General features: G+C 40.7%; 1 protein-coding gene across 1 annotated transcript in view; it reads left to right on the forward strand.

The window, feature by feature from the left end:
* Positions 1 to 14,715, forward strand: part of LOC139759040 (venom protease-like) — a 60,059-nt gene that overhangs the window by 1,369 nt on the left and 43,975 nt on the right. The window contains exons 2-4 of the mRNA XM_071680942.1: positions 2,933 to 3,106; positions 8,067 to 8,117; positions 8,322 to 8,575. Of these exons, the coding sequence (XP_071537043.1) occupies positions 2,933 to 3,106; positions 8,067 to 8,117; positions 8,322 to 8,575 (479 nt within the window). The remainder of the gene's footprint in view (positions 1 to 2,932; positions 3,107 to 8,066; positions 8,118 to 8,321; positions 8,576 to 14,715) is intronic.

The raw sequence follows: 14,715 nt of genomic DNA on the forward strand, positions 1-14,715 counted from the left end.
ATATATATATATATATAATATAGATATATATATATATATATATATAATATTAAATATATATATATTCCTGTAGATCCACGGCTAAAAGATACACGATAATTCGTGTTACATTTCCCGTGGACTCAAAGGAATATCGTGAATCAAAGGACAAACGCAAAATTGTGATCCTTTCCAATATATTTAAATATATAATATAATATATATTATATATATATATATATATATAATTAATTATATATATATATATATATATATAATATATATATATTATACGCGTTTCTATCTATATATAAACTTTGTGAAGATGACAGTCGGTAAGGCAGCGGGTTTGCTTGTAATGCGTGAATTTAATATAAAAGTATGATAGTATTGTTGACTGTTGATGAGGATAATTAATTTATGGATGGTCCCTATGCACGCCTTTCACCCCTCACTGCATGTCAGGCCACACGATCACTCAAAATCTTTTTCACTCCCAACTTTCCACCGTCCATTTTGGTCACCCACTTCTCCTCGTTTTTCCCCTCCACCTCTTGACAACGTATATCCTCTTTGTCAATCTTTCCTCCTGTGTACCAACATTTCAAAACAAAGCCCTCTTTTGCTCTTTTCAAACCACACTCATTACCGCACACAAAATCGCTCTTACCCTATTATTACATACTCCATCAAACAATCCTCACACCACATATTGTCCTCAAAATTCCTCATTTGGGCAACATATCCCACTCCTCCTGCCTCCGCACAAAAACTCAATCTATAGCCCCACGCCTCACAACCATATAACATTGTTGGAACCACTAATATATGTTTGAAATGTGTATATACGTATATTTGCGTGTAGGGGTGTTATGTTATAGAAACATGGTATGTATTTGGTGGGTTGGGCCATTCTTTCGTCTGTTTCCTTGCGCCTTCCTCGCTAAAGTGGGGGAGAAAAGCGACTAGTATAAATGAAATATGTAAAAATATATATATATATATATATATATATATATCTATAAATATTTACCATATATAAATATATATATATGTATATATAATATATAATATATATCTATATATATATAATAATATGTATATATATATATATATAAATTAAAATATATAATATATATATATATATAGTATATATATATATAGTATATAATATTCACAACATAACATTATGGCTCACAGGGGGATACGGGAAAGCGAGATATCTAAATAACAAGTCAAGTGTCGATAGTGTAATGTTGAACTGGACTTTTGAGTTTCCTCCCCCGCTGCCAACCGTAACCCAACAGTAATTTTAGTTCCACGTCGCCTCAGATCTGGTTGTTTTGAGAGAACCTCCAGATGCCCTGCACACCGAGTACGGGGTGGGCGGGGCCAGTGTGTCACATCCAATCCTGCACGGCTGTTCTCGACACCGACCCACCAAACCCCTCCAGTCCATTGTGGCTTCGACGAGCGACTCCAGTCGTCTGCTGTCCTGTTTCTGAAGGTAAAATCTCTATAGTATAGTATAGCGTCCTACGACCAGGCATAACTGACAGTGCTAGGCCTAGAATAGACTGGTGTTGAATGGCAGGAACCAAGTGTGATGTGGTGTTTAAATAACATTTTTAAGTAGGGGCACCTCATGAGGTGGATCGTCTCTACGAAACATGTATACACACACATTATATAACACATATTTACATACATATATCACATATATTATATTTACACATAGATACACACACGACACATACACATTTACCCATTCACACAATTCACACTGTCTGGCCTTTATTCATTGCCCATCGCCACTCGCCACACATAGGAAATAACCATCTCCCTCCCCCTCAAGTGTGCGAGGTAGGTTAGAAAAAAGACAACAAAGGCCCCATTCGTTTACACTCAGTCTCTAACTGTCATGCAATAATGCCCGAAACCACAGCTCCCTTTTCCACATCCAGGCCCCACACAACTTTCCATGTTTAAACCCCAGACGCTTCACATGCCCTGATTCAATCCACTGACACACTTCACCCAGTATACCACATCGATATCCAATTCATTCTATTCCTGCCCGCCTTTTCACCCTCCTGCATGTTCAGAGCCCGATCACTCAAAATCTTTTTCACTCCATCTTTCACCATCCAATTTTGGTGTCTTTGTCTCTTGTGTCTGGTTCTTTGTCTCTCTCCCACTTCTCCTCGTTCCCTCCACCTCTTACACGTATATCCTCTTTGTCAATCTTTCCTCCTTGTGACCAAACCATTTCAAAACACCCTCTTTTGCTCTCTCAACCACACTCATTACCACACATCTCTCTTACCCTATTATTACTTACTCCATCAAACCATCTCACACCACATATTGTCCTCAAAAATCTCATTTGCAACATATCCACCCTCCTCCGCACAACTCTATCTATAGCCCACGCCTCACAACCATATAACATTGTTGGAACCACTATATATATGTTGAAATGTGTAGATACGTATATTTGCGTGTAGGGGTGTTTATGTATATACATGTGTATGTATGTGGGTGGGTTGGGCCATTCTTTCGTCTGTTTCCTTGCGCTTCCTCGCTAAAGTGGGAGACAGCGACTAAGTATAATGAAATATGTATATATATATATATATATATATATATATATATATATATATATATATATATATATATATATATATATATATATATATATATATATATATATATATATATATATATATATTATATATATATATATATATATATATATATATATATATATATATATATATATATATATATATATATATTCACACATAACATTATGGCTCACGGGAGGATACGGGAGAAGCGAGATATAATAATAACAATCATGTGTCGATAGTGTATGTTGAACTGGGACGTTTGAGTTTCCCCGCTGCCAGACCGTAACCTAACAGGTAATTTTAGTTCCACGTCGCCTCAGATCTGGTGTTTGAGGAGAATCCTCCAGATGCCTGCACACCGAGTACGGGTGGGCGGGGCCAGTGTGTCAGCATCCAATCCTGCACGGCTGTTCTCGACACCGTCCACCAAACCCCTCCAGTCCATTGTGGCTTCGACGGAGCGACTCCAGTCGTCTGCTGTCCTGTTTCTGAAGGTAAATCTCTATAGTATAGTATAGCGTCCTACGACCAGGCATAACTGACAGTGCTAGGCCTAGATAGACTGGTGTTGTATGGCAGGAACCAAGTGTGATGTTGGGTTTTAAATAACATTTTTAAGTAGGGGCACCTCATGAGGTGGATCGTCTCTACGAAACATGTATACACACACATATATATACACATATTTACACACATATACACATATATACACATATATACACACACAGACACATACACATTTACCCATTCACACAATTCACACTGTCTGCCTTTATTCATTCCCATCGCCACCTCGCCACACATGGAATACCATCTCCCTCCCCCCTCATGTGTGCGAGGTAGCGTTAGAAAAAGACAACAAAGGCCCCATTCGTTTACACTCAGTCTCTAGCTGTCATGCAATAATGCCCGAAACCACAGCTCCCTTTCCACATCCAGGCCCCACACAACTTTCCATGGTTTACCCCAGACGCTTCACATGCCCTGATTCAATCCACTGACAGCACGTCAACCCCGGTATACCACATCGATCCAATTCACTCTATTCCTTGCCCGCCTTTCACCCTCCTGCATGTTCAGGCCCCGATCACTCAAAATCTTTTTCACTCCATCTTTCCACCTCCAATTTGGTGTCTTTGTCTCTTGTGTCGTGTTGTCTTTGTCTCTCTCCCACTTCTCCTCGTTCCCTCCACCTCCGACACATATATCCTCTTGGTCAATCTTTCCTCACTCATTGTCTCCATGTGCCCAAACCATTTCAAAACACCCTCTTCTGCTCTTTCAACCACGCTCTTTTTATTTCCACACATCTCTCTTACCCTTACATTGCTTACTCGATCAAACCACCTCACACCACATGTGCTGAAAAAGGACTGGTGATTGGGGATACCTGGTTTAAAAAGCGAGATATACATAAGTATACGTATGTAAGTAGGAGAGATGGCCAGAGAACGTTATTGGATGACGTGTTAATTGATAGACGCACGAAAGAGAGACTTTTGGATGTTAATGTGCTGAGAGGTGTAACTGGAGTGATGTCTGATCATTATCTTGCGGAGGCGAAGGTGAAGATTTGTGGGGGTTTTCAGAAAAGAAGAGAGAATGTTGGGGTGAAGAGAGTGGTGAGAGTAAGTGAGCTTGGGAAGGAGACTTGTGTGAGGAAGTACCAGGAGAGACTGAGTACAGAATGGAAAAAGGTGAGAACAAAGGAGGTAAGGGGAGTTGGGGAGTAATGGGATGTATTTAGGGAAGCAGTGATGGCTTGAGCAAAAGATGCTTGTGGCATGAGAAGCGTGGGAGGTGGGTTGATTAGAAAGGGTAGTGAGTGGTGGGATTAAGAAGTAAGCTTATTAGTGAAAGAGAAGAGAGAGGCATTTGGACGATTTTTGCCGGGAAAAAATGCAAATGAGTGGGAGAGATATAAAAGAAAGAGGCAGGAGGTCAAGAGAAAGGTGCAAGAGGTGAAAAAGAGGGCAAATGAGAGTTTGGGTGAGAGAGTATCATTAAATTTCAGGGAGAATAAAAAGATGTCTTGGAAGGAGGTAAATAAAGTTCGTAAGACAAGGGAGCAAATGGGAACTTCAGTGAAGGGGGCTAATGGGGAGGTGATAACAAGTAGTGGTGATATGAGAAGGAGATGGAGTGAGTATTTTGAAGGCTTGTTGAATGTGTTTGATGATAGAGTGGCAGATTTAGGGTGTTTTGGTCGAGGTGGTGTGCAAAGTGAGAGGGTTAGGGAAAATGATTTGGTAAATAGAGAAGAGGTAGTAAAAGCTTTGCGGAAGATGAAAACCGGCAAGGCAGCAGGTTTGGATGGTATTGCAGTGGAATTTATTAAAAAAGGGGGTGACTGTATTGTTGACTGGTTGGTAAGGTTATGTATGTATGACTCATGGTGAGGTGCCTGAGGATTGGCGGAATGCTTGCATAGTGCCATTGTACAAAGGCAAAGGGGATGAGAGTGAGTGCTCAAATTACAGAGGTATAAGTTTGTTGAGTATTCCTGGTAAATTATATGGGAGGGTATTGATTGAGAGGGTGAAGGCATGGACAGAGCATCAGATTGGGGAAGAGCAGTGTGGTTTCAGAAGTGGTAGAGGATGTGTGGATCAGGTGTTTTGCTTTGAAGAATGTATGTGAGAAATACTTACAAAAACAAATGGATTTGTATGTAGCATTTATGGATCTGGAGAAGGCATATGATAGAGTTGATAGAGATGCTCTGTGGAAGGTTTTAAGAATATATGGTGTGGGAGGAAACTTGTTAGAAGCAGTGAAAAGTTTTTATCGAGGATGTAAGGCATGTGTACGTGTAGGAAGAGAGGAAAGTGATTGGTTCTCAGTGAATGTAGGTTTGCGGCAGGGGTGTGTGATGTCTCCGTGGTTGTTTAATTTGTTTATGGATGGGGTTGTTAGGGAGGTGAATGTAAGAGTTTTGGAAAGAGGGGCAAGTATGAAGTCTGTTGTGGATGAGAGAGCTTTTGAAGTGCAGTTGTTTTTCGCTGATGATACAGCGCTGGTGGCTGATTCATGTAAGAAACTGCAGAAGCTGGTGGCTGAGTTTGGTAAAGTGTGTGAAAGAAGAAAGTTAAGAGTATATTTGAATAAGAGCAAGGTTATTCAGTACAGTCGGGTTGAGGGTCTAGTCAATTGGGAGGTAAGTTTGAATGGAGAAAAACTGGAGGAAGTAAAGTGTTTTAGATATCTGGGAGTGGATTTGGCAGCGGATGGAACCATGGAAGCGGAAGTGAATCATAGGGTGGGGGAGGGGGAGAAAGTTCTGGGAACCTTGAAGAATGTGTGGAAGTCGAGAACATTATCTCGGAAAGCAAAAATGGGTATGTTTGAAGGAATAGTGGTTCCAACAATGTTGTATGGTTGTTAGGCGTGGGCTATGGATAGAGTTGTGCGCAGGAGGATGGATGTGCTGGAAATGAGATGTTTGAGGACAATGTGTGGTGTGAGGTGGTTTGATCGAGTAAGTAATGTAAGGGTAAGAGAGATGTGTGGAAATGAAAAGTGCGTGGTTGAGAGAGCAGAAGAGGTTGTTTTGAAATGGTTTGGTCACATGGAGAGAATGAGTGAGGAAAGATTGACCAAGAGGATATATGTGTCGGAGGTGGAGGGAACGAGGAGAAGTGGGAGACCAAATTGGAGGTGGAAAGATGGAGTGAAAAAGATTTTGAGTGATCGGGGCCTGAACATGCAGGAGGGTGAAAGGCGTGCAAGGAATATAGTGAATTGGATCGATGTGGTATCCCAGGGTTGACGTGCTGTCAATGGATTGAATCAGGGCAAATGAATCGTCTGGGGTAAACCATGGAAAGTTGTGTGGTCCCTGGATGTGGAAAGGGAGCTGTGGTTTCGGGCATTATTGCATGACAGCTAGAGACTGAGTGTGAACGAATGGGGCCTTTGTTGTCTTTTCCTAGCGCTACCTCGCACACATGAGGGGGGAGGGGGATGGTATTCCATGTTTGGCGAGGTGGCGATGGGAATGAATAAAGGCAGACAGTGTGAATTGTGTGCATGGGTATATATGTATGTGTCTGTGTGTGTATATATATGTGTACATTGAGATGTATAGGTATGTATATTTGCGTGTGTGGACGTGTATGTATATACATGTATATGGGGGTGGGTTGGGCCATTTCTTTCGTCTGTTTCCTTGCGCTACCTCGCAAACGCGGGAGACAGCGACAAAGCAAAATAAAAAAAAATATATATATATAATGTTCTTCTTATTACAGTAGTGTGGGCGTATGTGCGAGTCGGAGGGGAGGAGAGTGAATGGTTCCAGGTGAAGATGGGTCCGCATCAAGAACGTTGATTCTCTAGTCTCTCCATAAACGAGATGGTGAAGGGGGACAATGCAAAGTTCTACAATATATTAGGGGGTAGAGATGAATGGGATGTAGATGGGTTGCAGTTTGCAAATGACGTAGCTTTGGTGGCGCATTGGAAAGAGAAACTGTAGAAACTACTAACAGAGTTTTGGAAAGAGTGCACGGGAAGGAAGATAAAAGTAAATGTGGACGAGGGTAAGCATTGAGGCACAACGGGGTAGATGGATGAGAGCGATACGATGGAGTAAAGGTTTGGTTTGGACAGACCTGGAGTTTAAGTATTTGAGGTCGAAATGAGTCACAAGGTGGAATAGTGGACCAAGGTCCTGTGTGCATTAAAGTCAAGGAGCTTGCGGAAGTAGAAGCGTGGGTGTGGGTCTTATGTGTTGACTGTATTGATAAAAGAAGTGGGTGGATGTGTTGTACATGAAACACCTCAGAAGATTATGTGGTGTGAGGCAAGTTCATCTTGAAAGGAATGGCAGTGTGTAAGAGAGGTGTGATAGTTAATGCAGCGTGACAGGGGGCCCACCAGGGCATGCTGAAATGATTGGGGCACGTAGAGAGGATGAGTAAAGATGTACTATAATAAGGCTATCTATATGCGAGAAATAGAGGTAGAAATGGGAAGAGAAAGCTAAGAGTTGAAGGAAAGAGTAGATGAGGCCTTGGGTTACGGGAACATGAGCATTCAGGATAGTGAGAGGAGTTCTTTGAATAGACAACTGGATTGATCAGGTAGATTAAATTATGGAGGTATGATATTTCTGTAAGTGGCCTTAAAAATCCATATTAGAATCTACATGACTCAAAAAATGCGTTTATCTCTTGTTTTGATGTTGAAGGTTATATCCACCAGGAACAGAAGTCGGTAATCACAAGGAGAATAATTGATTACCAATTACTTTAACCGTATGTTTTATGAAGTTCAGAACTAGTGAGAGTCATGATGCAGTCACACAGAGAAGTGAGAACACAGAGTCACATACTATGTATTGGTATGAGTGGTTATAAGTTTGCTTTTGTAGATCAAGAGTTGAGGATACTCTACCGGCTTGTATAGCAACATCAGTTGTTGTGTTGGTAACTTGAGGGTTGGATATTGCAGAGAACGACAGCAACCCACTGCTGGATACCTCTACACCAGTCGTCAGCTTTGGTGAGTGACGATTTCTCCTTCACTGTTGACTATTAAATTCGTAATCAGTTCGAAAAAAAAGAAATATATTGTCTGTAATCCTTCTGCTTACTCATATAAGTTTGTATCTTCCCAATTCGATTCTTGGAACGTAATATATACCAGACTTAAAGGGTATGTTTACCTTCATCATCGTAACGAGTTTAATCTTTTCCATTCTCGAAGATTGTGGGCAAAACGCCGTGAACTCTGTGAAATTACATAGGTTCTCAGTTTCTGCCGGCGTTCTTCGGCCGGAGGCCATCAACCACGCCACCAATAGAAGCAACGTCGCGACACAAGAAAGGCCTCGGTCTCGCCCCGGGATCCCGGATAAAGCTATCGAAAAAGTAGAAGCAGCATTGGAAGCCCAGAAAGAAGAGGGTATTCGACCAGCCATCGGAGCAGTGGATGCCGATAAGAACGCTTGGCCGTGGATGGTTAGTGACATTCTAATGTTCTGGAGATGAGATTCACCTTTCTGATTACACTAAGAACCAAAATTGATATTTATCTAAATGTATCGTCATTTTAGTGGTGCAACTGTTAGTTTTGTTGACCATGACGCATTCACGGGCCTTGATGAAAAAAATCTGCACTTGGTATCCTTCTCTGTTCTTTCTTTTAGAAAAGAAAGAAACTGGAGGGGAGGTTTTCCAACCCCCTCTACCAACCCTTCATATATATATATATATATATATATATATATATATATATATATATATATATATATATATATATATATATATATAAGACATGTACATATACACAGACAGTGTGAATTGTGTGCATGTGTGTATATGTACATGTCTGTGTGTATATATATATATGTGTACATTGAGATGTATAGGTATGTATATTGTGCGTGTGTGGACATGTATGTATATACATGTGTATGTGGGCGGGTTGGGCCATTCTTTCGTCTGTTTCCTTGCGCTACCTCGCTAACGCGGGAGACAGCGACAAAGCAAAATAATATAATAATAATAATAATAATTATATATATATATATATATATATATATATATATATATATATATATATATATATATATATTATATATATAATATATATTATATTTGTTCTATACTATATAAACTAATATTCCCCATCATACTATATGATTTTATTATATATTTTTTTTTTTTTTATCAAATAAGAAAAAAGGAGGGAGGATTTCAGGCCCCCCGCTCCCTCCCCTAGTCGCTTACGACACGCGGAATAGTGGGAAGATATTCTTTCACCCTATCCAGGAATATATATATTATATATATATATATATATAATATATATATAATAAAATAAATATATATTTCTTTGTCGCTGTCTCCGCGTTAGCGAGTAGCGCAAGGAAACAGACGAAAGAAATGCACCACACACCACACACACACCAACACCACACACATTACAACACACACACACACTACCATAATATACATACTGCACACATGTAATACAACAATAGAAAACACCCAGACCTTCTTAGCTTGATATGCAATGAAAACCACATGCCTTCACATGCACGTTCAACCCGGTTATGGAACACATGACAATGTACCAATTTATTCACACTATTCCTTGCACGCCTTTCACCCTCCTGCATGTTCAGGCCCCGATCACTCAAAATCTTTTTCACTCCATCTTTCCACCTCCAATTTGGTCTACCTACTTCTCCTCGTTCCTCCACCTCTGACACATATATCCTCTTGTCAATATTTCCTCACTCATTGTCTCCATGTGCCAAACCATTTCAAAACACCCTCTCTGCTCTCACAAGCTCTTTATTTCCACACATCTCTCTTACCCTTACATTACTTACTCGATCAAACCACCTCACACCACAATTGTCCTCAAACATCTCATTTCAGCGCACCACCCTCTGCGCACAACTCTATCCATGCCCACGCCTCGCAACCGTACACATTGTTGGAACCATATTCCTTCAAACATACCCATTTTTGCTTTCCGAGATAATGTTCTCGACTTCCAACATTTTCAAGGCTCCCAAATTTCGCCCCCTCCCCACTAGTGATTCACTTCCGCTTCCATGATTCCATCCGCTGCAGATCCACTCCCAGATATCTGAAACACTTACTTCCTCCAGTTTTTCTCCATTCAAACTACCTCCCAATTGACTTGACCTCAACCCTACTGTACCTAATAACCTTGCTCTTATTCACATTTACTCTTAACTTTCTTCTTTCAACACTTTACCAAACTCAGTCACCAGCTTCTGCAGTTTCAATGAATCAGCCACCAGCGCTGTATTATCAGCGAAAACAACTGACTCACTTCCCAAGCTCTCTCATCCCCAACAGACTTCATACTTGCCCTCTTTCCAAAGACTCTTGCATTTACCTCCCTAACAACCCCATCCATAAACAAATTAAACAACCATGGAGACATCACACACCCCTGCCGCAAACCTACATTCACTGAGAACCAATCACTTTCCTCTCTTCCTACACGTACACATGCCTTACATCCTCGATAAAAACTTTTATGTATTAAAATTTTAACATATATTAATATTCTCGAGTAATCTCGGTAAATTAATAGCTTAGATGCGAGAAATGGCTACATACAATCCATTGCTGATTACATACCTCTCAAAGCAAAATCATGACCAACATCTCGTACATTTGAACCACACGCTAATTGATCCGTGTACATGTTCACCTCTGCCATATTCCCATGACCGGAATATAACAACTTATGTGTGATTTGAGACTGCATAAGAGAATGAACAAATGTGCCACCTTAGGTCCGAATCAACTTAGTATGTCAAAATGCAGTGTTCAGAAATTCCACGCTACCATCCAAATGGCCTCGCTTTCATTTCCCAGAGCTTTAACTTATTCAAACCTGTCACTATTGACACACTCGACCGGATATCCACTCTGTTCAAACAATTCAACAACATAATCTTCACCCTTTCACTACCACTATGTTAGCCGACTCCATAGAGCTTTTGTCCATTTTCACCTGTCTAATGGACTTTATTTCGTCCTAGAAACACTTTTTATTTCAAATTTGCTACTATTGTCAATCCATGTGCCCTCTTTCATCATCTTCTCTCTGAAGCCTCTTTCTTTTAACATCTCCAGCATTACATATTTTCTCATGCAAAATCGCAAGTAAATTGGTAAAGTGCGAATAATCTCTTTCCAGCGCATCCAGCCCTCAAGTCCAAGCAACTCTATCAATTGCCACAGCTCACAACCGAAACAGGTTGTTGGAACCGATTATTCTTCAAACATACCATTATGCATTCCGAATAATGTTCTCGACTTGCCAAACATTCTTCAGAGGCTCCTAGAAAGTGTGCCCGCCTCCCCACAGTAAAGATTCAATTCCGCTTCATGATTCCACAAGCTGCAGATTACATCCCTTTACGAAAAAATTGTATTTCGCAGTTTTACTCATTCAAGACTTACCTCCCAATGACTTGACCTCAACCTACTGTACCAAAACCTTGCTCTATTCACATTTATCTTAACTTTCATTCTCAAAAATTTACGAAACTCATCACCAGCTTCTTGGCAGTTTCCAAATGATCAGCACCAGGCGCGTATATCAGCGAAAAAGACAAAGGAACTACTCCAAGCTCTCATCCCAACAGGACTTCATAACTAGCCCCTGTTTCCAAAGCCTTGCATTCACCTTCCTAACAACCCATCATTAAACAATATTAAACGAACCATGGATGTTGGGTCAGCATTCAAATAAGCTAGCACAAACCTTTGTAACACGCAAACCTAATTCACTTGAGAACCAATCACTTCCACCTCGACACGTACATGCTTAATTCCTCGGAAAAAACTTTTACATGCGTCGACTATTGCCTCCCGACACCATATATTCTAATGTACTTCCACAGAATACTCCTAGATTAGCAGATGCCTTCTTCAGATCCATTAAATGCAATAAGCAAATCCATTGCTTCTAATTATTTCACAGTACATTTTCAATAGTCCAAAATTGAATCGCACGAGTATCATCTACCACGTTCTGAAGCACACTGCTTCACCCAATTGGAATGCTCTGTAATGCCTTCACCCTCTCAACCAATACTCTCCCATATAATTTACCAGGAATACTCAACAAACTTATGCCTCTGTAATTTGAGCACTCACTCTTATCCTCTTTGCATTTGTAGAATGGCACTATGCAAGCATTCCGCCTATCCTTAGGCACCTCACCATGAAACATACATACATTAGATAACCTTACCAACCAGTCAACAATACAGTCACCCCTTTTTTAATAAATTCCACTGCAATACCATCCAAACCTGCTGCCTTGCCGGCTTTCATCTTCCGCAAAGCTTTTACTATCTTTTCATTTTCACTAACCCTCTCACTTTGCACACCAGCTCGACCGAAACACCCTATATCTGCCACTCTGTTATCAAACACATTCAACAAACCATCAAAATACTCACTCCATCTCCTTCTCACATCACCACTACTTGTTATCACCTCCCCATTAGCCAGCTTCACTGATGTTCCCATTTGTTCCCTTGTCTTACGCACTTTATTTACCTCCGTCTAAAACATCTTTTTATTCTCTTTAAAATCTAATGATACTATTTCACCCCAACTCTCATTTGCCCTCTTTTTCAGCTCTTGCATCTTTCTCTTGAATTTCTGCCTCTTTCTTTTATACATCTCCCAGTCATTTACATTATTTCTCTGCAAAAATCGTCCAAATGCCTCTCTTCTCTTTCACTAATAATCTTACTTCTTCTTCCCACCACTCACTAACATTTCTAATCTGCCCACCTCCCACGCTTCTCATGCCACGAGCATCTTTTGCGCAAGCCATCACTGCTTCCCTAGATGCATTCCATTCCCCCCCACTCCCCTTACGTCCTTTGTTCTCAACTTTTGCCATTCTGCACTCAGTCTCTCATGGTACTTCCTCACACAATTTTCCTTCCTAAGTTCACTTACTCTCACCACTCTCTCCACCCCAAGATTCTCTCTTCTTTTCTGAAAACTTCTACAAATCTTAACCTTCGTCTTCACTAGATAATGATCAGACATCCTTCCAGTTGCACCTCTCAGCACATTAACATCCAAAAGTCTCCCTTCCGCTCGCATATATATATATATATATATATATATATATATATATATATATATATATATATATATATATATATATATATATATATATATATATATATTTTCTTTTTTTTTTCTTTGTCGCTGTCTCCCGCGTTTGCGAGGTGGAGCAAGGAAACACACGAAAGAAATGGCCCAACCCATCCCCATACACATGTATATACATACGTCCACACACGCAAATATACATACCTACACAGCTTTCCATGGTTTACCCCAGACGCTTCACATGCAATGATTCAATCCACTGATAGCACGTCAACCCCGGTATACCACATCGATCCAATTCACTCTATTCCTTGCCCTCCTTTCACCCTCCTGCATGTTCAGGCCCCGATCACACAAAATCTTTTTCACTCCATCTTTCCACCTCCAATTTGGTCTACCACTTCTCGTTCTCTCCACCTCCGACACATATATCTTTCCTCATTCATTCTCTCCATGTGTCCAAACCATTTCAAAACACCCTCTTCTGCTCTCTCAACCACGCTCTTTTTATTTCCACACATCTCTCTTAACCTTACGTTACTTACTCGATCAAACCACCTCACACCACACATTGTCCTCAAACATCTCATTTCCAGCACATCCCTCCTCCTGCGCACAACTCTATCCATAGCCCACGCCTCGCAACCATACAACATTGTTGGAACCATTATTCCTTCAAACATACAAATTTTTGCTTTCCGAGATAATGTTCTCGATTTCCACACATTCTTCAAGGCTCCCAGGATTTTCGCCCCCTCCCCCACCCTATGATCCACTTCCGCTTCCATGTTTCCATCCGCTGCCAGATCCACTCCCAGATATCTAAAACACTTTACTTCCTCCAGTTTTTCTCCATTCAAACTTACCTCCCAATTGACTTGACCCTCAACCCTACTGTACCTAATTACCTTGCTCTTATTCACATTTACTCTTAACTTTCTTCTTTCACACACTTAACCAAACTCATTCACCAGCTTCTGCAGTTTCTCACATGAATCAGCCACCAGCGCTGTATCATCAGCGAACAACAACTGACTCACTTCCCAAGCTCTCTCATCCCCAACGGACTTCATACTTGCCCCTCTTTCCAAAACTCTTGCATTCACCTCCCTAACAACCCCATCCATAAACAAATTAAACAACCATGGAGACATCACACACCCCTGCCGCAAACCTACATTCACTGAGAACCAATCAGTTTCCTCTCTTCCTACACGTACACATGCCTTACATCCTCGATAAAAACTTTTCACTGCTTCTAACAACTTGCCTCCCACACCATATATTCTTAATACCTTCCACAGAGCATCTCTATCAACTCTATCATATGCCTTCTCCAGATCCATAAATGCTACATACATATCCATTTGCTTTTCTAAGTATATCTCACATACATTCTTCAAAGCAAACACCTGATCCACACATCCTCTACCACTTCTGAAACCACACTGCTCATCCCCAGT

This window comes from Panulirus ornatus, chromosome 32 (genome assembly GCF_036320965.1).
Source record: "Panulirus ornatus isolate Po-2019 chromosome 32, ASM3632096v1, whole genome shotgun sequence".
NCBI classification, from domain to species: domain Eukaryota; kingdom Metazoa; phylum Arthropoda; class Malacostraca; order Decapoda; family Palinuridae; genus Panulirus; species Panulirus ornatus.